The 23,320-nt window shown below is 41.6% G+C and overlaps 1 protein-coding gene across 1 annotated transcript in view; it reads right to left on the bottom strand.

Moving 5' to 3' along the window:
* NUP133 (nucleoporin 133) overlaps window positions 1-23,320 on the bottom strand; it is a 107,286-nt gene that overhangs the window by 44,794 nt on the left and 39,172 nt on the right. The window contains exons 6-10 of the mRNA XM_075862516.1: window positions 19,203-19,373; window positions 16,856-17,008; window positions 14,395-14,465; window positions 5,027-5,174; window positions 762-909 (exon numbers count right to left, since the gene is read on the bottom strand). Of these exons, the coding sequence (XP_075718631.1) occupies window positions 762-909; window positions 5,027-5,174; window positions 14,395-14,465; window positions 16,856-17,008; window positions 19,203-19,373 (691 nt within the window). The remainder of the gene's footprint in view (window positions 1-761; window positions 910-5,026; window positions 5,175-14,394; window positions 14,466-16,855; window positions 17,009-19,202; window positions 19,374-23,320) is intronic.

Genomic DNA, 23,320 nt, shown 5'->3' with positions numbered 1-23,320 from the left:
GATGCCATTCGTCAGAATGGCATCAACTCCTCCTCCTCACATGCACTCTGCGCTGTGAGGAGGAGGAGATAGAGCGCAAGCGCCGGGAAACCCGGCCATCACTCGGAACACATTCCGGTGATGGCCGTGTAATACCCGGCCCCATAGACTTCTATGGGAGCCGGGCGGCCGGGTGCCCGAGCAAAGATAGAGCATGTCCTATTTTTTGACGGCCGGATTTCCCGGCCGTCAAAAAATCGGTCGTGTGAATAGCCCCATTAGGGGTCTATCATTCCTAATGCAGCCGGGTGCCGGCCGATTTATGAACGGCCGGCACCCGGCCGGGAAACCCTGCCGTGTGAATGAGGCCTAAGGCCCTTGATTCTCTGTTAGGTCATGATAAGGGAAAAAGTTAAGGTCAGCTGTGATGGTTTTTTTTTGTACCTTTTAAGAACCTTACACTGCTATCCCTGTTAGGGGCCTGTCATTATTCTTGCACATGAGATATCCAGTAAAATCATTCACTTTTTTTTTCTTTTTACTGCAGGATAAAAGGCAACACACTTAATTGCAGATACTGCAAAGATACGGATATACTGAACCACTGGACTCCTAGAGTCCGTTCTAGAATTTAGTAAAGACACCAGGGCAGTTCTTACATATAGCCTTTTAATGCACATAGGGGGGGGGGGGGGGTTTGAAATATTTAATGCCATTTTTTACGCCCGGTCACAAAAATTGACACTTCAAAATAATAGAGCAGTAAATAACTGCTAACCTACCTTGAGCTTCAAATGAGATTTTCTCCTGTGGCATAATGACTCGTCTGGTCCCTGTAGAGCATGCAAAAACCATATCCTTTGTATATATGCAAGTAACGTGGCTAGTAAAGTTTGGGATCACAAGCTGGGCAAACAGCATATCTTCTGACTACAGAAAAAAATAAATTCGATGTTTATTATTTATATATGCACGGACATGAAACAGGGGCTGGACAAATACCAGATGCGAGGTTGCCATGGTGACTATATAATCAGCGAATGGGTTGTCCTGCCAGCCCAGCTTAGGCCAAGTGCTTACCACACAGAACACTTGCCACTTCGGTTGTTCTAGTGCCATTTTTTTTTTTTTCCAAATTGATTAATTAAAAGAAATAATAATGAAAAAAACGAACCACAACTATATAGCAAAAACAGTACTGTGCTCTTAGCCGAACCAAGTCGGCCACTGTAAGTATAAAGGTCAGTGGCCACAACAAAACTCAGCCTGAGATTTATTCTGGATTTTTTTTGTGCAGATTCAGTACTGAAAATCCACTACAAAGAACCGTAAAATGCAAGTGAGGGAGTATTAATCACACACTGTGGAAAAAGTCCCCGAAAAAATAATTGTGTGCATAAGGAATAATTAAGAAAAAAAAACAACAACCCTTAAAGAGGCTCGGTCACCAGATTATAAGTGCCCTATCCCCTACCTAATCTGACAGGCCCTGTAATATAGATAACCGTGATTTTTATTTTGAAAAACGATCAGTTTTGAACAATTTTTCAAGTTATGAATAATTTTAGATTTATGCCAATTAGTTTGTTAACCCCTTAATGACTGCCTATGTGTGTTTTCACAGCGGCCATTAAGGGTACTTATGCCAGAGCGCCGCCTTTTCACGGTGGCGCTTTGGCATAAGATAGCACCCCCGGGAGGCGCTTAAACTCCGTGGACTCTGCTACAGAGTTAGCGGAGTCATCGGAGCACAGACCGAGGACCCTTTTTTCCGGTCCCCGGTCACGTGATCGTCGTTATTCAACGAATAACGGCGATCGCTGTAAAAACAGCGGCGGTTCGTTCTCGCTCAGAATATATTCTGCGAGAGAAGAGAGAAATGGTCTAAATAAGGACCAGCAGCCCCCTATTACACCCCCGATCAACCGCCCCCACCTACCTGATCCGGATCGTCAAGATGGCGCGTGACTGACTGTCCCGTCACAATGACAGAACACATTACACTACGTAGGTTATTCAGATAAAAAAAAGTAGATTGTTACCTTTACAGACTAATTCCAATGAATTCAGAAAAACAACTGTGGGGTCAAAATGCTAGCTTTCCCCCTAGAAAAATTCCTTGAGGGGTGTAGCTTCCAAAATGGGGTCACTTTTGGGGGGGTTTCCAAGGTTTTGGTCCCTCTAGTACATTGCAAACGTGACAAGGCACTGAAAACTATTCCAGCAAAATTGGAAATCCAAATGGTGCTCCTTCTCTTCGGAGCCCTGCTGTGGGTCCAAATAGCAGTTTATTACCACATATGGGGTATTACTATAAATCGGGAGAAATTGCTTTACATATGTTGGGGTGTTTTTTTTTCTCCTTTATTCCTTGTAAAAATGCAAAAAAATGTTTTTTTCAGAAAAAAAAAAGTAGATTTTCATCTTCACATACGAATTCAAATAAATTTAGCAAAAAAACGGTGGGGTCAAAATGCTAACCACACCCCTAGATAAATTCCTTGAGGGGTGTAGTTTCCAAAATTGGGTCACTTTTGGGGGGTTTCCACTGTTTTGGCACCACAAGACCTCTTCAAACCTGACATGGTACCTAAAATATATTCTAAAAAAAGGAGGCCCTAAAATCCACTAGGTGCTCTATTGCTTCGGAGGCCTGTGTTTCAGTTAATTCCTGTGAAACGCCTAAAGGGTTAAAACACTTTCTGAATACTGTTTTGAATACTTTGAGGGGTGCAGTTTTCAAAATGGGGTGATTTATGGGGACTTTCTAATATATAATGCCCTCAGAGTCACTTCAGAACTGAATTGGTCCCGGAAAAAATCCCCTTTTGAAATTTTCTTGAAAATATGAGAAATTGCTGCTAAAGTTCTAAGCGTCCTAGAAAAATAAAACAATGTTCAAAAAACGATGCAAACAAAAGTAGACATATAGGAAATGTAAACTAGTAACTATTTTGTGTGGTGTTACTATCTGTTTTACAAGCAGAAACATTTAAATTGAGAAAAATGCTAATTTTTGCAAATTTTCTCCAAATCTTGGTGTTTTTTTTTACAAATAAATATTGAATCTAATCGACCAAATGTTTTCACTAACAAAGTACAATATGCCATGATAAAACAATCTCAGAATCGCTTGGATAGGTAAAAGCATTCCGACGTTATTACCACATAAAGTGACACATCAGATTTCAAAAATCGGCTTTTTCATTAAAGAGACTCTGTCACCTCATTATAAGTGCCATATCTCCTATAGAAGGAGATCGGCGCTGTAATGTAGGTGACAGTAATGCTTTTTATTTTGAAAAACGATCTATTTTAAACCACTTTGAGCAATTTTTAGCTTTATGCTAATGAGTTTCTTAATGCCCAAGTGGGCGTGTTTTACTTTAGACCAAGTGGGCGTTGTACAGAGGAGTGTATGACGCTGACCAATCAGCGTCATGCACGCCTCTCCATTCATTTACACTGCACTAGCAATATAGTTATATCGCTATGTGCAGCTACATACACTAACATTACTGTAGTGTCCTGATAATGAATATACATCACTACCAGCCAGGACGTGATGTGTATTCAGAATCTTGAACACTTTTTGTGTGGTATTACTATCTGTTTTACAAGTAGATACATTTAAATGTAGAAAAATGCAAATTTTTGCTAATTTTCTCTAAATCTTGGTGTTTTTTTACAAATAAATATTGAATTTATCGACCAAATTTTTTCCCTAACATAAAGATCAATATTTCACGAGAAAACAATCTCAGAATCACTTGGATAGGTAAAAGCATTCCGGAGTTATTACCACATAAAGTGACACGTCAGATTTGAAAAATCGGCTTCGTCCTGAAGGCCAAAACAGGCTCAGTCCTGAACGGGTTAAGAAACTCATTAGCATAAAGCTAAAAATCGCTCATAAAGTGGTTTAAAATAGATAATTTTTCGAAATAAAAAGCATTATTGTCACCTACATTACAGCGCCGATCTCCTTATATAGGAGATAGGGCACTTATGTGGTGACAGAGCCTCTTTAAGGCCAAAACAAGCTCAGTCTTGAAGGGGTTAATAGACAACTGGGCGTTGTAAAGAGAAGTGTATGACGCTGACCAATCAGCGCCATACACTTCTCTCCATTCACGTCCATTTGTATTCACTGCACAGCGTGATCTCACGAGATCGCACTGTACTGTCACATACACCCACATTAAGTTTACCGAAGTATCTTGAGAGTGAATAGACCTCCCCTCCAGCCAGGACGTAATGTATATTCACACTCCCGACACTTTATAGTATCGGTATAGTTTTTGTGGGACTTATTCACACAGCACAGCGTGATCTCGCGAGATCACGCTGTGCTGTGATTAAGTCCCACACAAACTTTACTGAAGTGTCGGGTGTGTGAATAGACATCACGTCTTGGCTGGAGGAGATGTTTATTCACTCTCAAGACACTTCAGTAAAGTTATTGTGTGAGAAAGTGACAGCACAGAGTGATCTCTCCTGATCAAGCTGTGCGGAGTACAAATGGACATGAATGGAGAGAAGTGTACGGCGTTGATTGGTCAGCGTCATACACTTCTCTTTACAACGCCCAGTTGGTCAAAAGTTAAAAAACGCCCATGTCTCTATTAAGAAACGAATTAGCATAAATCTAAAAGAGCCCATAACTTGCTCAAAAATTATTGTTTTTCAAAATAAAACCACTGTTATCTACATTACAGCGCCGATCAGATTATGTAGTAGATCGGGTACTTATAAATCTGGTGACATAGCCTCTTTAAAAAGGTCTTTGCCACACCTAGGTTCTGAGAGGCTTACATGTAACATGAAATCTAAGACCATGTTCACACATGGCGGATTACTTGAGCCTATTTGGCGCAAATGAGTTGTAGAAAACCGCATTGTGTGGAAAGAAACCAATAAATCTAAAAACCTGTAGCACCTGCTCTATTCTGTTGTGTCAACCATGGGTGGGGAGAAAAAAAAAAAAAAGTTCAACCATTCCTTTAAGACAAACAGAAGGAAACAGTCTGTAATTCATGAAACTCACCTGAAATGGAGGATTGAGCTGAGTGACCTCAACAGTAATTTCATCAGAAAAGTTGTAGCCTTCATCTTTTACCGTTACAAGAGTGTAATAGTTTATACAAGGCGTATCGCCAGAATGCCAAGCAGCAGCCAATATGACTAATCCGTCACTGATTTGAAAAATGTAAAAGAAAATAAAAAGAAAACAACTTTTTTAAAATATGGGGGTAGATGGGCAGATAAAGAAAAACACAACATTCTATCTCTGATAGATCCACTGGTATCCGGTGGCATTTTTAGGTTTCTATTGATACAAGTAACCTATTCAAATATTTATAGTCTTTCTTCATTAAGTCCTACAAATTATCAAACCATTAGAATGATCATGCACTTGAAATACTATCCTGGTTTTACAACAACCTATTAATAATTGGCACGGAAATGTACACAGTGTAAATACAGAACGTATTGTGTGGAAGTGAAAGGGTCAATTACAGAAGGCAGGCACATCCTAGAAAGGTTTGCCTGGATATTGAATATTGCTGAAGACCATACTTTTGTTACTCATCGTAAAATCATTTTCTCGTCACGTTCATTGGGGGACACAGGTGATGGCCCTGGGTTTAGCTGCTGCCACTACGAGGCAGACACTAGTGTTAGCTCCTCCTACAATGCTACACGCCATCCTGCAGACATTGAGCTAATCAGTTTGTACATAAAGGCTAGGTTCTCACAATGTGGTCAAAATGTGTTTTCTCCCGCGTATCACCACAAATTGTTGGAGGTTTGTCTTGGTTTGCAGCAAAAAAAATATTTTGACTGCGACGTATGAACCCGGCCATAGCAGTAGGAGCAGAGAAACATCTAAACAGTTACACCAAATAATGAAGTCAATAAACCATGAGAATCGGAGAAAAAAATAAAATAAATTAAAATACTTGGGCGGGTGCTTTCCCCCCAAAGAATGGGAAAGAAAAGGAGTAACAAAAATCCAGTTGTTTTCTCATCCTTGACGGACACACGATGACCTTGGGATTTTCACAGTCTGTCCACTTTCAACATTACGCGGCAGAGAAAGGCATCGGAGGACGCATGGTATGCACCCTACAAAGCATAGTAATGAGCTACGAGTCCCAACGGTTTGCTTTTGTTGGTTTTCTGCAGAGGAAAAACTGATGAGCCAGGTTCACCAATTTCTCCTGTAGAAGGGACTGCCGCCAAAATGCCCTAGCCATTTCAAAAACTGTAGCGTCTGCCCTGGGAATAGATGCAGGCTTGGTCAGTTAAGAAACAAGTGGGTCTACCTTAGGCGATGCTGGCCGCTCAGCCAGAACTTCGGATCCTTGCATTTGGAGTAGGAGAAATACATGTCTGGGTGCTTCCACTCTATGAAATAACATTTTCAAAGTCTAAGTGGATAGGAGAAACTCATGACTGGAGTGGAGGTTTCAGGTGCCTCGGCCTGGAGTGTCTCCCAGACTTCAGCGAGAAGGCTGTCCAGCATAACAGCCATTCTAGAACTCTCGAGCATCTAAGTCCAATTCAGGATGGGGTTCCTCCCATTTGTAACAAGTCTTTGCCCTGTTAAAAAAAATTAAAAGGGGGGACGGGGACGTACAGCGCAGTACTAGCGAAGGTAAGCGAACTATGAAGTGCCAAGGGAACTGGTAAGTTTTATGCAGATTGCCATGAGTGGGTCCCTCATGCGAAAGTAATTGATCGGTGTGAGACAGTCCAGGATACCCATGACGGATAGGTAGACCTGGTTGGACAAAACCAAAGACCAGGATCGTGCCCGGTGAGGCTTTGTGGTGGCCATCTTGGGAGGAGGCTGTGCCACGGTTAGCACACTTGGGGCCTGACAAGTAGGGCAGAGGGGTCAAAAGGGACCATATTGGGCTTTAGAGTTGCACATAGGGCAAAGAATAAGAGGTGGCTACTGAACCCGGGCAGGATGTTTCACCCCAGGGTTCTGACATTTAAAGTAGCCACCTGGATACAATGTATAGCAAAAAGACTAACCTACATTGACTATGTTATTTTGTCTAAGGGCGAAATGTGATACTGGATACTCGCAACAGTCCTCGGCGTACCTGCGTAGCCACGCTAGATACAGAGTTAAGTATTAGCACCATTACTTCACCTATAGAAGGTGGATATATGGCGGTCTTGCGCTCGCAATAGTTGCATGCCCATATCAGTTACAGGATCTAGCAATCGCACAATTACTCCGCCTATGGAAAGCGAGCGAGAGAGAAAGCGAGCGAGAGAAAGCGAGCGAGAGAGAGAAAGCGAGCGAGAGAAAGCGAGCGAGCGAGAGAGAGAAAGCGAGCGAGAGAGAGAAAGCGAGCGAGAGAGAGAAAGCGAGCGAGAGAGAGAAAGCGAGCGAGAGAGAGAAAGCGAGCGAGAGAGAGAAAGCGAGCGAGAGAGAGAAAGCGAGCGAGAGAGAGAAAGCGAGCGAGAGAGAAAGCGAGAGAGAGCGAGCGAGCGAAAGCGAGCGAGAGAAAGCGAGCGAGAGAGAGAAAGCGAGCGAGAGAAAGCGAGCGAGAGAAAGCGAGCGAGAGAAAGCGAGCGAGAGAAAGAGAAATAGAAAGAAAGAAAGAGAAATAGAAAGAAAGAAAGAGAAATAGAAAGAAAGAAAGAGAAATAGAAAGAAAGAAAGAAAGAGAAATAGAAAGAAAGAAAGAAAGAAATAGAAAGAAAGAAAGAGAAATAGAAAGAAAGAAAGAAAGAAAGAAAGAAAGAAAGAAAGAAAGAAAGAAAGAAAGAAAGAAAGAAAGAAAGAGCAAGAAAGAGACCTGTACTAGCGGGCAATTGGAAATAAGGCTCTGCCCCGACTCCCTAGGAGTGCAGCCTAATAGACCACAGTAGCCTCGATTTTAGCATGCCCTAATAGGCCTCAATTAGAGCCGAGTGCTAGATTTGCAGACTGGAGAAGACTTGGATGAAGGAGAGCCAAGGAACCAGTGGAATCGGGAAGAGTGGACAACAGAAAGATAATGTAATAGTAGTGGGGGCTGAACCCGGGGTTCTGTATTAGTAGGCCTTAGTGAACACTAGGCCATCTGTCACTGGATTATTATCCTATAAGTTAGATAGAGAGGGAAAAATACTATATAAGGGAGAGGGATGATTGAGAGATATATACTTAACTCATCTCATTATAGTCAAGCAATCTTCATCCGCTTAGTCTCAGCTTTCCTGAGGACCAGCAGTGTCACCCCTTCAGCGACTTTCACCCTATTGTGAGAGTACCAATCTAACCAATCCAGTAACATCTGTGCTTCAAAATCCAAATGGCTCTCCTTACCTTCTGAGCCCTGCAGTGTCTAAATAGCAGTTTATGACCACATTTGGGGTATTGCCATACGCGGGAGAAAATGCTTTACAAACGTTAGGGTGCTTTTTCTCCTTTATTCCTTGTGGAATTTAAACAACTCTATGCTTTATTTGAAACATTTTTAGATTCTAGGAAACACATGTGGGGTAAAAATGCTCACTACACCCATAGACTAATTCCTTGTTTCCAAAATGGGCTTTATTTTGAGGAGGTTTCTTATTTTTTTGGCACCTTAAAGAGAACCCTTCACCTCCCCATACATATGCAGCATGTAATGGGGAGGGCTGCACAAACCCTGGGGCACTTAGAAAAAAAAATATGTTACCTTCCTCCGTTATTTAGATACCGGTGCCGTTATATTTGATGCCCGATATTTAAATAACCCCCTGAACGGTTAATGGGGCGTGTACTCGCAAGGGGGCGTGTTACTATTGCTATGACACTTGTCCAATCCGATTATGGACAGTGCCACAGCAAGAGCGAGGAGAGAGAGTGCGCGCGCACTCTCTCTCTTCAGCTTTGAAGATCAGTCCTTTCACCTGAATTGGCAAGGGGGCGTGTCACTGCTACAGACCGTGTAAGGCTGGGTTCACACACACTATTTACGGACGTAATTCGGGTGTTTTACCCCGAATTACGTCCGAAAATACGACTCCAAAGCGGCAGCAAACATCTGCCCATTCATTTGAAAGGGCTTTACGATGTTCTGTGCCCACGGTCATTTTTTTTACGCGCCGCTGTCAAATGACGGCGTAAAAAAGACGCCCACGTCAAAGAAGTGCATGTCACTTCTTGAGACGTAATTGGAGCCGTTTTCCATTGACACCATGGAAAAACAGCTCCAATTACGTCCGTAATGGACGCAGTGAAAAGCGCCTGCACATGCCATTACGTCTGAAATGCCAGAGCGGTTTTCTCGTGAAACCAGCTCCGTAATTTCAACCGTAACGGACGCTGCCGTGTGAACATACCCTAAGAGCTGTGGAGAGGAGAGTGCACTCATCTCTTTAGCTCTTGTAGCTTGTCTGCCGAACTGGCAAGGGGGCGTGTCACTACTACTACTACTAGCTGGGGAGCGCTTACACTGTCCGTAGCAGATACACCCCCCTTGACAGTATGGCAGACAATACAAGACTGATGAGCTGAAGAGATGAGAGCTCGCTCTAATCTCCACAGTTCTTACACGGTCCGTAGCAGTGACACGCCCCCTTGCCAGTTCGGCAGAAGACTAATCTTGAAAGCTGAAGAGTGAGAGCGTGCACGCACACACTCACTCACTCTCCTCGCTCTGGCACTGTCCATATCTGATTGGGCAGCGTCACAGCCATAGTAACACGCCCCCTTGCCAGTACACGTCCCGTTGACAGTTCAGGGGTTATTTAAATATCGGGCGCCAAATATAACGGCACCGATATCTAAATAACGGAGGGAGGTAGAAAAAAAAAGTAAAGTGCCCTAGGGTTTGTGCAGCCCTCCCCATTATATGCTGCACATGTATGGGGAGGTGAAAGGTTCTCTTTAAATCCTCTGAAAACCTATAGTGGTGCCTGGAAAACATCCCAATAAAAAGGAGGCGCCAAAATCCACAAGGTGCTCTTTCATTTCTGAGGCCTGCGTTTCAGTCAAGTAGAACACTAGGGCCATTTATTTCTAAAAACGACAGAACCGGAGAAATACATATTGAGTTGTGTTTTTCTGTTAACATCTGGTGTGTTAGAGAAAAACTGAATTTTATTTCTGCAAAAAAAACTTGAGAAAATAATCTCACAAAACTGTGACAAGAAAATAATCTTAGAATCACTTGGATAAGTAAAAGCATTCTAAAGTTATAGCCACATAAAGTGACACGTTAAAATAAAAAAATAAAAAAAAGGGTAGTGTCTCCAAGGGTTAAAACCTACCTAACCTTTTAGGTGACTTTCAGACTAAGCGATCATAGGTGTGTACATGAGGAATAACACTATTTCTGGCCATTATACGTAAATTATTATTATTTTGGCCTTAAATATTTTGGGAAAGAAAGGAAAAGGAAAGAATTTGTGTTCTGTGAGAAAATGGAGAAGTACACTACATCAATGAATCTTAGCCACTTTAAAATGGAAGAAGTGTACTCCATTTTCTCACAGAACACAAATTCTTTCTCCCACCAGCCCAGGTACAGGTTGGCATTGGTGGGGACACATGGACTGCCCATAGCCACCCCCTGAGCTGGTGAAAGAACTTGTGATCAAAGACGAAAAACGTATGCTCCAATACAAATCGGAGCAGAGTTAGTACAAATTGGTTGTGTGCACCAAAATGGGTCCATCTCCCCCTGAGAAAGTACACCATAGCTCCACACCCAAGGGAATGAGGAATGGAGCTGTAGAGAGCATCCACATCAAGGCTAGCTAGGAGAACATTGGATTCGACTCGAATACCTTCCAACTTTCTCAGCACCTCCATCGTATCTCTCACATAAGATGGAAGCGCTGTGACAAATGGTCTAAGGATCCTGTCCACATAGATACTCGCATTCTGTGAAACACTGCCAATCCCGGAAACAATTGGTCGGCCTTCCAATGGGCTAAATCCCTTGTGGATTTTGGGTAGACTGTAGAAAGTCGCCACCTGTGGACAGTTTCCCAAAATAAATGCCAGTTCTCTGGCATCAATAATCCTATCACGCTTGGCCTCCACCAAGAACCATTTAAGCTCGGTCAAATAGTTTTGCGTGGGATTATCTGCCATAATGTGATGAATCTAACTTGATCAATGACCTGGGTCTCTATTTCACTTTTGAAATAAAGGATAGAGTGATAACATTCCTTGACATTAAAATAGAAAAAACGGACCAGGGCCACATTCAGACAAAAATGTTTAGAAAGAGCACTGCCACCAATAGTCTATTAAGTTGGGACAGTTGGCACCCTAAACCACTGAAAATGGGCATACCGAAGGGCCAATACATCAGAGCCAGGCAAAATTGCACTACAATGTCAGACTTCAAGACGTCAGCCAGAGGTTTGAACGTAGGGGATACCCCAGTGGGGTTTTAAAATCAGCATATCAAAATGCCCTGGTGGCAGACAGAGATGCTCTACTTAATCCTAGGATACATCCAGAGAAGGATAACACCATCAGAGTAATAGGGACATTTGATGCTGCACACCGTGAAGTTAGGAAAATCCTTACCTCGTATTGGGATATTCTTAAGGCAGATCCGGATGTAGGCAATTTGTTTGGAGATTGGCCCCAAATTACCTTCAGAAGAGGCCGCAATATCAAGGACAGACTGGTACACAGTCATCTGGAGGTTGGGAATACTACTACCTGGCTGTCATCCAACCTTTTAGGATAATTTCAGTGTGGCAGATGTAAAGCTTGCATGTCCATTTGGAAAAGTAAAACTTTCAAAAGTAACGTAACCGGAGATGTCTTCCATAATAAATCTTTCATCAATTGCATCACCAAGGGGGTGGTGTACCTTATTACTTGTGTTTGCAAGACACAATATGTTGGTAAAACGAAGAGAGAGTTTAGACGTAGAATCAGGGACCATATATGCGATATCACTAGGAAAGTGGATACAACAGTCTCCAGGCATGTTTGGGAGTTTCACTCTGGGGACCCATCGGTCATCAAATTCCAGGGGATGGAACATGTCAAACCACCAGTGAGGGGAGGGGATAGGCGGATTCTGCAGGAGGCCGCCCAGTGGATTTTCAGGATGCAAACCATCAAACCACTGGCCTTAATGAATCAATATCCTACCATCCCTTCCTCTAATGATCGAGTATACTGGACTCTATTTGATGCTGGTTAACTTTTAACAGTGCCTTAATTCCCGTTAATACGGGTTCTTTACTATTCTATATGCTGTACCCGTTGCTAGGGAAAATTCTCCTCTTAGTATCATCATTTTGGAGGTTTGTACTCTAGTAACCAACCTCCACAAACGTTATCTTCCTACTTTCAGCATTCGTGACAGTGTTGATTAAGCGTTGTATGTCCGGCCGCCTGGAGCTCCCCCTGGTAACCATTGATGCGGTATGCATCCATTTGATTGGTCACGTCCTCACCTTGGGGCCATCTCATTCGGTGGGCGTCAGTTTTGACGTGTCACTTACCGATTCGTTCATCCCTTTATGACGCAATCATGGAAGGTGGGGCCTTTGCCGTATAAGGCTCTAGTGTTTCCCCGGCGCGCGCTAGACCAGCATCCGTGTCTAGTGCACGTCGGAAAAAGAAACAAACAGCATAATATGTTCTGACCGGCATTTTAGTACAATCAGGCAATTTATACCCCTGAGGACGCTCCCCTATGTTTTAGGGGCGCAGAAACGCGTTGGGAATCTTGTCTACCTGTGGCAATCAGACCAACTAATATTTGTTAGCACGTGTATGGAGCGAGGCGATGTGTTAATAAATAACAGCTATCCTCGGCACTTGTTACTTAGTGCACTTTGACTGTGCATATCGCTCACGCTCCACTGTGCGTCTATGATCTGTGTTGCCAACGTCTGTACCCAGATCTTTGGCATTCAGTGCCCTACTATTTTTAATAAAGTTTTGTCAATAAAATTATTTTAAACGTTTAGACAGGCAGTGAAATTGTATATTATATATTTAAACGTATACCTCCTACACTGACAATTTTGGAATCTAAAATACTAGATAAACCTAAGGAAACAGAACTTGAAATGGATAGAGCCCATCGGACCCCAAATGCACGCAACGCGAATATGGACCGGCCAAGAGATGTGTTGTATAGAATACACTTCGCGGATGTAAAGGACACAATTATATGGAAAGCAAGAGAAAAGGGGGAGATGGACTAAGATGGCACATATATTCAACTTCTGGCAGACCTGTCCAGAACAACCCTTTTAAAGAGAAAAGCACTAAAACCTTTGTTAGATGAACTACGAGGAAAGGACATTATATATTCTTGGGGACACCCGATCCAACTACAGTTGAGATGAGAGGTGACACTGCATGTAATTAGAAGACCTGAGGTCATTAAGACCTTCTGTATAGTCATGGATATTCTGAAAATTTGCATCCAAAGACAGTACCAAAAGAGGGTCAAAAGGAGACAATTTGATATGAGACAATGGAAAAAAAATAAAAATAAAAAATATATGAAAACAAGCATCATAAAATGGGACAAACTGAAGGGAAATATAGGGGTGGCCTTGGCCGATTACACGGCGCTACTGCAAATGGCGGATGGACCGTGGTCTTGGCCAACACCAACATAAACACTAACATAGAAATAATAATCCTAAAATAGATACTAGAAATAAATTATGAGTATTACGTATGACAATTTGACAATTGTAGTGTAGAATACGTTAAAAATAGAGTGAAGGGATCTACAAGATTTTAGTCAATGGATAACCAGAGTTCTAAACATCAACAGATGATCATGAAGATATAAGAATAATAAGGCCCATAAAATAAAGTCAGGCCTTATGGGGCTAAGATGAAATGTGACAGAATACCATACAAAGTGATGCTCGACACCCCAGGCAAAGTAAATTAGTAAGATATTAAATTTGACTTGGTCACTATTGACCCATTATGGTATTAGTGAAATGTATTTGGACATAGGAATACTTTAAACCCAAAGGTGGAGAATGAGAAATAGAGTATAGAGTGAGACTGTATAGGGTCAGGGCAGGGAGATTGTCCCATGGGCCAGGACGGTCAGATAAGCATACACTACTCTTAGTTTGTGTGATTAATGTTGGACGACTTGATAGTCGTGTGTAAATTTGATCAAGGAGAATACGTGTAGGCGAAATGAGGGTTGGTATATAGAATATATAGCCTTTTTCTCTCATAAGGTATGTTACAAATTTTATTCTACATTCGATTGTACTTTTTAATTATGCAAACTTTGTTGAAAAGTTAGTAACCATTATCAATGGTCTAGAAATAAACCTATCCACTGTCACTTTATTTAATGACAATATGGGGATCAAATAAATCTATGACATTAACAATTTGCAGCAATATTTGCAACAATCATTCAGCTATAAGAAAAAGAATGAACATAAGCTCACCTGTTCTGATTTAAATCCAAATAGGCAATGTTGATTTTATCTTTCATTTCTTCATAGTTGCTTTCAGAACCCTGTAAAAAAAATATTTACGTTTATTTAGTTTTAATTAGATGTATATATTTTTAGCCTTTTTTTTAAATAAATAAATAACATTACTAAAGGGATCAGTTTGCGGGTTTTAACATCTTCACCCACACAGGGTCAATAACTGGTTCATGATGTATGTTTTAAGTGATATGATTGATTAATTTTTTTTTATAGAAAGTGGTCTTGTTGGTGTCCCCCTTCTGCATCCGGGTGCAGTAGGGTTACATGTAAAGATTTCTGATCAATTTCAATCCAATCAAGGTCCCTTTACAATTTTTTTATTTTTTTTAAACCACTGATGAACGATCGGTGGTTTGACAAAATTACTGCCAGGGATCTGATAGACATTTCCGTCCTCCCTCCCTGCAGGGGTTGAGGATTTTCCTCCTGGTCAGGGAGGGAGCATCATTGTTGCCAAGAGAAAGCTCCTGCGAGAGCAGCAGCCATTGTAAATCTAACAAGACGCATTTATAGAGATTGTGCCTCCAATAGCAGTACATTTTATGCCAACATGATCGATTAGGATCAATAACCCTGGGCAATTGTCATTATGATTGCTACGAAACAAACAAACAAACAAACAAACAAACAGTGATGATAATAGATCCATGTAAGAGTGTATTGTCCGATTGCAATCTGCCAGAACACTGAGCGGACATGCCTAAAAAATTTGACAGTGATGTCAGAAGCTTTGCAAAGCCGGAGTCCCCAGCCAGAGTCTCGGCAGCGCTCTGGCTGGGGGTTTCAGCTCTGGAGAATCCCATGACGTCACGGTCCATACATAGACGTATACCTGCAACCGATGTCATACAGTGGCGTCAGTCACCCATAGGCTCCCATGTTAAAAGCAGGACCCCTTTGGATGAAATAGCGCAGTCTACTACGCTATTCCATCCTTCCAAAAAAAAAAAATGCAAGTAATACGACAAAAATAATTTATTAGAATATTAAATTATATATGTATTTAAATTTGGCGACTAAATTTTTCATTTTAAGAGCCAAAGGCGCCTAGGTAATTCTTTAGTCTGGAGCATTGACTGATCACTTGTGTGATCACACTGGGGGGTGATCAGAAGGCACAGACAAGAAATTGTGTTTTTTAGTTTTTACTATAATAGCACAGAATTTGGATGTAATTTCTGGTAGGGACCTTGAATGGGTCTTCGCTTACTTTCTTCTCTATCCTCTCAGAATATATTCTGTGAGAGCAAGTACTCTATTTTCCAAAGCCTACAAATGTTTTAACGTTGAAAACCGTAATTCATCAATAACAGCGATCACTTGAGTAGGGACCGGACAAAACGGACCCCGGGCGGTACTCCAAGCCCCAAGCTACATTCGGTAACTGAGTACACCGAGTAGTTTTGCCTCCCGGGAGAGCAGTCTTATGCTAAAGCTCCGCCGTGAAAACTCATAAGTAACCTTAATCACGTGAAAAAAAAACACGCACGAGTGGTCATTAAAAGGTTAAAAACTCGTCACACAAAACAACAAGCGTATGGCTAAGTTGACGTAAAATAATAAAAATAAAGATTGCTCTCAAAATGGAGTAAAAAATAACCCCCCCCCCCCCCAAAAAAAAAAAAAGACCCTGTTGTGTCCCGAATGTACAAAATTGCTTGCACCCTAATGAGCGATCTTCTCTACCCTCTGGAAATCAGCAGTTATCACCGGGGAAAGCCGCAGCAGAGAACATGTAGCATTACACGCAGGCCATTAAAATGTGCCGGTTCTGCTGGAGCGCCTCTCTGTTCCGTCACATAGAACTTATAAGGTACATCTGCCCTAATAGGGCATATGGACAGGGGTTGACCTGATTAGATAATCCCTTTAATGTGTTCACTAAACGAATATAGTAAAGCAAAAAAATTCAAGTAAAATATTCAAATATCAATAATCCAAGCTTGTCTGGTACGTCAATGCAGATAAACATTACTTTTGGATCTAGAACAATAAGTTTGGCACTATTATGAGGCGTGTTGGAGCAAAGGTAGTAGGCATTTTATTGACAAAGACATTTTATGTCAGAAGACATGTAAGAAGCTCTTATTAATGGCAGACCTTGTGCTGTGACCCCCACCATTAGCAAGAACAAAGGAGTTAAAGTGCTCTGTAATGCAATTGTATGCCCCTTCCTCACCTCCCTGTAATTTTGCAGTTTATGCGCGGTTTTTACTTATCCCAAATGAAGCTGTGAAAAGTTGAAGGAGTATTTTTGGTCCAAGAGCCAGGACTAAACCAATGAGAAATGTCTCTAAGACATATCAGAAGTTGTTTATAACTGGGGATACACTTTATGTTGGTCGGATAGGATGGCACTATGCCGGTAAATATCATTACCACTATACAATTAGCATGTGAAATATACGCTTACCCATATGGCATCAGATATGTCTTCTTTCAGCACACGGCTCATGTCCCAGCTTAGAACATGATATTCAGAGTTATCATCCATATCCCACTTATTTATGTTGTTGTTGGTAAGAGTGTAAAAACAATCCACTTTGTCCCACAGCACACTGAGGAGCTGAAAAAAAAAAAAAAATAAGGAAGGAAAAATTAATACTTGTAGCATAAACCTTTTACATTTGTGAACCTGGTTCTAAGGTGTCATTATTACTAATGATATAACGATCCTATACAAAGGTACAATTTCCATATCAATTTCAGCTCCTAACCATTCCCTGCTAGCCCCATCCTGCAAAACAAAGTAGTAACATCGCAATTACGACTTAACCCCTTAAGGACCAGGCCATTAGGCGCTTTAATGACCAAGGATTATTTTTTGTTTTTTCACGGTCACATTCCAAGAGTCGTAACTTTTTTTTATTCCGTCGACATAGCCGTATAAGGGCTTGTTTTTTGCGTGACGAGTTGTATTTTGTAATTGTACCATTTTTAGATGCTTATAATATATCGATTAACTTTTATTAACTTTATTTTAGGAGAGCATTGAAAATAAGCAGCTATTCCAGCATTGATTTTCACGTTATAAATTTACGCCGTTTACTATGCAGCGTAAATAACATGTTCACTTTATTCTATGGGTCGGCACGATTACGGGGATACCAAATATGTAAGGCTTTTATATATTTTCCTACGTTTGCACAAAAAAAAACCCTTTTAGAAAAAAATTACTTGTTTTTGCATCGCCGCGTTCCAAGAGCCGTAACTTTTTTATTTTTTAGTCAATGTGGCCGTATGTGGGCTTGATTTTTGCGGGCCAAGGTGTAGTTTTCATTAGTACTATTTTAGGGGAAAATAGGACTTCTAGATTAACTTTTATTATTTTTTATGGGGGGAATGGGAGAGAGAGGATTTTGCCATTGTTTTTTTGCGGGTTTTTTGTACACCGTTCATCCGGCGGTTTAATTAATGTGTTAATTTTATTGTTCAAGTTGTTACGATCGCGGGGATACCATATATGTGTATGTGTTATTTGTTTTGACACCTTTACTAAATAAAACCACTTTTTGACTGTAAATTATTATTTTTTTTTTGAAACTTTATTTAACTGCTTTACATTTTTTTTAGTCCCACCAGGGGACTTCACTATGCGATCTGGCCTAACAGGCATTTGCTGAAGGAAGACCTGGGGGCCTTTGTTAGGCCCCCGGCTGCCATGGAAACTCGACGGCGCCACACGATTTCTTTGCTGGGGTGCCGATGGGGTGACAGAGGGAGTTCCCACCCTCTGTCAAACACATTAGATGCCGCTGTCGCTATTGACAGCGACATTTAATGGGTTAAACTGCCGGAATCGAGCGCGCTTCGATTCCGGCAGTTGCAGCAGGAGCCAGGCTGTGTATAACAGCCGTGCTCCTGCTGCGGATCGCGTGTGTACACAGGCAGTGCCCACGCGATCAGAGGACGGATATATCTGTCCTCCTGCGCAAACTAGCATTTGCAGAGGATGAATATATCCGTCCTTCGGCGTTAAGAGGCTCTGTCACCAGATGATATGTGCCCTATCTCCTACATAATGTGATCGGCGCTGTAATTTAGAGTGGTTTTTATTTTGAACATTTTTGACAAAGTTCTGAACAATTTTAGATTTATGCTAATTAGTTTCTTAATATGGACGTGTTTTTACTTTTTACCAACTGGGTGTTGTGAAGAGAAGTGTATGAGGCTGACCAAATCAGTGACCAATCAGCATCATACACTTCTCATTGTTCCAGCCCAGCTTGTTTCACCTCGCCCAGTTGTCTATTAAGAAACTAATTACCATAAATCTAAAATTGTTCATAACTTGCTCAAAAATGATCGTTTTTCAAAATAAAAACCACTGCTGTTATCTACATTACAGAGCCGACCACATTATGTAGGAGATAGGGCACTTATAATCTGGTGACAGAGCCTCTTTAAGCAATCTGCAAACTAAAGAAGTCCATGAAAAATACATTTTTGTCATTAGATCCTGACAATTTGTGTGTGATAAACACGCAATCTATTAGGATTCAGGTGGCAAGTTGATAACGCTTGCACTTCGCAGAATCACAAGCGGAGTAGCGGTCGGCTTCTGAAAATACCCTGTTATAAGACAGAAGGCCTTTTAAGCTAATTTGATAAAATCTCATTCACGACCGTGTAACATCTGGCTTCTGCTGTGAAAGAGGACCATGTAAGAACTTGGCCTAAGACACACACTATTCATGTCTTATCACAGTATAATAATGTAAAAGACAGACAAAGCTGTAAAACATGTATCCAAAACTTACCGAGGATTCTACCGAAGGCGATAAAATACCAAAGAGAGTGGAAACTCTACGGCCAATTCCTGAGAGCATGCCTTGTCCGTGCTGCAAGAAACGTTGGTAGATCTTTCCAGAGGCTTCTGGGATCAATCTAATGTGTTGGTTCTTTGAAGACGACAATATAAAACTGCCAGCCTATGAAGAAACATGCAAAAGCAGCGTTAAACTTTTCTGAAAGTTTTATTCAGTTTGTTTTTTAACTTCGTTATGGTTCGGCTTCTACAAGTCAGTTTACGGCTGGGCGTTATGCCTCATAATATTCTTTTTTCTGACTTTTGAAATTTTTTTAATCCAAATTTACTTGTTCCCTATGTAAAAGAAAGGTGGCTCATTGTTTCCACATTGGAATTGCATGCACAGCACTTCCTTAATACAGGAATTATATTATTAGAATTAGTTTTCAGAGTTTAGTTATCAGAATGCAGACAGGCCTGCGGAGATGAATTATAGAACTAATATTTGCCAAGACAGATCGCCAGCATTTCCAGTCCTGGCTGCGAAGGAGAGGAAAATAGGAGGTGGATTCCCTAAGGCTTTTTTTTCCCAACTAGTGCAATACTGCAGGACTTTGTTTGGCTATAGGAGGTTTTTTTTTCATCTACATATGATGTAACGGTTTGGCATAGAATTGTTTAATCTCTGTTTTTGCCAAGCTGCTGAACTTTAACCCCTTAACGACCGGCGTATAGTGTTTTTACGTTGGCCGTTCAGGGTAGTTCTTCTGAAGTGTCAGCTTTTCACGTCGGCACGTCAGAAGAACTTTCCCCGCATCGTGCGGGGTGCTGCTGAAAACCGGCCGGCTGGTAACAGCCTCAGGCTTCAGGGCAAAGATCGGAGACCACTAACACTGGTCTATCATATTTAACCCCTCAGATGTGGCACTCAATAGCAAGTGCTGGCCGCATCTGAGTGGTTTGGGAGGGAGGGGGCCGCATCGGAGCGGTTTTTCCGGTCATCGGGTAATCTGCTTCTGAAGCCAAGGCTGTTCGCAACAGCCTTGGCTTCAGAGTGATGATCGGAGACCAATAACAGTGGTCTCCGTTCATGTGATCACTGTGAGAACCATTCACAGTGATTACAAAATGAAAAACAAAGTGTTTCTCCTACCTGTCTCTCTGTCTCTCCTCACACTTGTTACTCTGTATGAGAAGAGACGGAGAGAGAATTTTACTGTGACACCAAAGACACTAAATTACAAAAAATCTAATATATTAACTTTATATAAACTTTAATTGTATACCTAGGCTAGGGTTATCCTTAAGGCACGTTCACATCTGGCGGAGTTTTTCCGCTGCAAATGTTGGGGCAATTACGCAACGAATCTGCACCAACATTTGCAAATTTGACAGGTAATTCTTAGTTGCAGAAAACACAGCGGACTTTCCACATATTTCAGTTTTTGCATTGCAAAGGCTGAAATCCGCAGTGAAATTCTGCTTATTCTCCGTAACAGACAGTGCATGCTGTGGACTGAAAATTCCGCACCGCAGCCTATCGTCCGCAGCAGAGTTTCCCGCAACGTCTGAACTAACTTTCCTAAAAATGTATAGAAACAAATGTAAAAAACGGCTGCTGGAGAATTCCACTGCTGACTGTCCGCAGCGGAATTCCACAGCAATTCCGCCACGTGTGAATGTGCCCTTAGAGTTATTCTAGGTTCTATTCTAGAGTTAGCCTAGGTTTAGTCCAGGGTTAGCCTCGAGTTTAGCCTAGGGTTTTTCTGTAGCGTACGTGTGTGACGTCTGTATTTTATTTGTGCAAAAAATTTTTTTAAAAAAGTTTTATAGTCTACGTGTTTGTTCGACATCAGCCCACTCTAATCCCCCAGAATATATTGAGTGGGTACCCACAGAGTAATTTTCCCCTAATATCCCAGAATTTATTGCCACACCAGGGCTAAATATTAATGTGGAAAATTTTACAGCCCTCGATTTTTTTTTAAAACATTCATTACAGATGAACTATTGGAGCTGGTTGTCAACCAAACCAATCTGTATTCTCGCCAATTCTTTGCTGAAAAGCCAACGTCCTCCTATGCAAAGCAGTGGCACCCCACAAATACTGGCGAACGTAAAAATAAATTTGGGGCTCATCCTCAACATGGGGTTAGTGAAAAAGCCCTCAATCCAGTCATATTGGGCAACAAGCCCTACACATGCCACACCTGTTTTTCCAGCCGTTATGACCAGAAGCCGATATGAAGTGCTAATGCGCTTCCTTCATTTTAACGACAATCACCAGCCCCCCCCCCGCCGTAGTGATCCAGGCTGTGACCGCCTGTATAAAATAAGGCCCCTGATAAAAATGTTAGAGGAGTCATTTATGCCGGTGTACAATCCCGAAAAAAAACTAGCGGTGGATGAATCGCTGATGAGTTACAAAGGCAGGCTCTCATTCCGCCAGTACATCCCCTCAAAGAGAGCAAAATATGGGGTTAAAAATCTACAAGCTCTGTGAGAGCGGTACAGGCTATACATCTGCCTTTAGAATCTATGAAGGCAAAGACCATGATATTACCCACATTATTAACTCATTTACTTTCACACGGTTTTTGTAGGGAGAACCAAAAGGGGGGGGGGTTGCTTATTGGATAATGTTTCACTGTAAAAATGCAGCAATACTGTATTTTCTGGAAAAACCTATTTTTTATTTCTTTCCACCCATTAAAAATACTCACTATACCCCTAGATGAATATTAGCAGGACATTTATACTTTCAAAATGACCTGCAGTACCACAGCAAATACAGCGTGGTTCCCTAAAATCAGCTCTGGCGTAAAAAGGCCTCCAAAAGCCAAAATGGACTCCTATGATATGCCCTATAACGGGTCCGTATAATAGATTAGACACACATATTTGGTATCGCCGTACATGGGAGAAATAGCAGAATGTGGAAAGGTGTCACTTTTACCAGTATGTCATATGGTGTTTCGAAATGGCTTAAGAAAAGTGCCACTTTTGTAAAATAAAAAAAAATTACAAAAAAAAAAAGTACAATTCTGTAAAAAGTGTGAAGGGTTAAAACAGAAATTGAACTGCTAGAAATAGACTTTAGAGTGTCTAGTCTGTAGAACACAATGTTTTTTTACCATTATTTATTGGACTTTACCCATACATTAATACCATGGTGTAAAAAACTAAATTACCGTATATGTCGGCGTATAAGACGACTGGGCGTATAAGACGACCCCCAACTTTTACCCTTAAAATATAGAATTTAAGATATACTCACCATTTCGTGCAGGAGCGCTTCACTATGGCCATCGGCGGCAGGACCCAGGACTCTGTCTCTTTGAACTCGCGCATGCGCAGATAGGCGAGGTACATGATGGGGTTAATTACTATTAATGTGAGGAACATGGAGGGTAAATTCATCGCACCTCGCGCCTCACATTAATAAGTGAATGAAAGCCGTGTTTATTTCATTTTTTTACAGCGTACACATCATAAATGATGCAAAAACATTGTTGTCCGCGCCATTACTGAATGTGTGTATTTTATGTATTGAGACTTATTTTAATGTTTATTGTAAAAAAGGTGAAGGTGTATTTTTTTTAAAATGTAACCATACTTTGTTTTTACTTTATTTTTAAACTTTAATGTACTGACATATATCAGATATGTGCCAGTACATTAGCCTGTGGACGGATAGCACACAGGCAGTTGTTAGGACATACTTGGGTATATCCTAACAACAAGAGATATGGTCAGACAGCCCTGGGGTCCGTCAATAGACCCTGGGCTGTCTGCCCATATATGGTATGGCCCTCGATCGCGTCACAGGAATTCCCTGTGACGCGATCCAGGGGCATCCCCCCTTCTCACTTTCCCCTGAATGCTGCAGTCAGCTGTGATCGCAGCATTCACGGGAATAACGGCGGAGATGAGAGGTTCTCTGATCTCCGGCGTTATAGAGCGGGGCTGCGGCTGTGTAATACAGCCATTGCCCCGCTCCTGACAGGAAGTGCGCGCGCGGTCAGCATGAGGAGATGCGGCCGGCGCTGCACTAATGAGCGGCAGTTCAGGCACTGAAGACAACATGGGGGTGCTTTGTAGCGCGCCCGCCATGTTCTGTCTTCAGTG

Source organism: Rhinoderma darwinii, chromosome 4 (genome assembly GCF_050947455.1).
Source record: "Rhinoderma darwinii isolate aRhiDar2 chromosome 4, aRhiDar2.hap1, whole genome shotgun sequence".
Taxonomy (NCBI): Eukaryota; Metazoa; Chordata; class Amphibia; order Anura; family Rhinodermatidae; genus Rhinoderma; species Rhinoderma darwinii.
The sequence above is the reverse complement of the archived record's forward strand: the minus strand, read 5'-3'. Positions and strand labels throughout refer to the sequence as shown.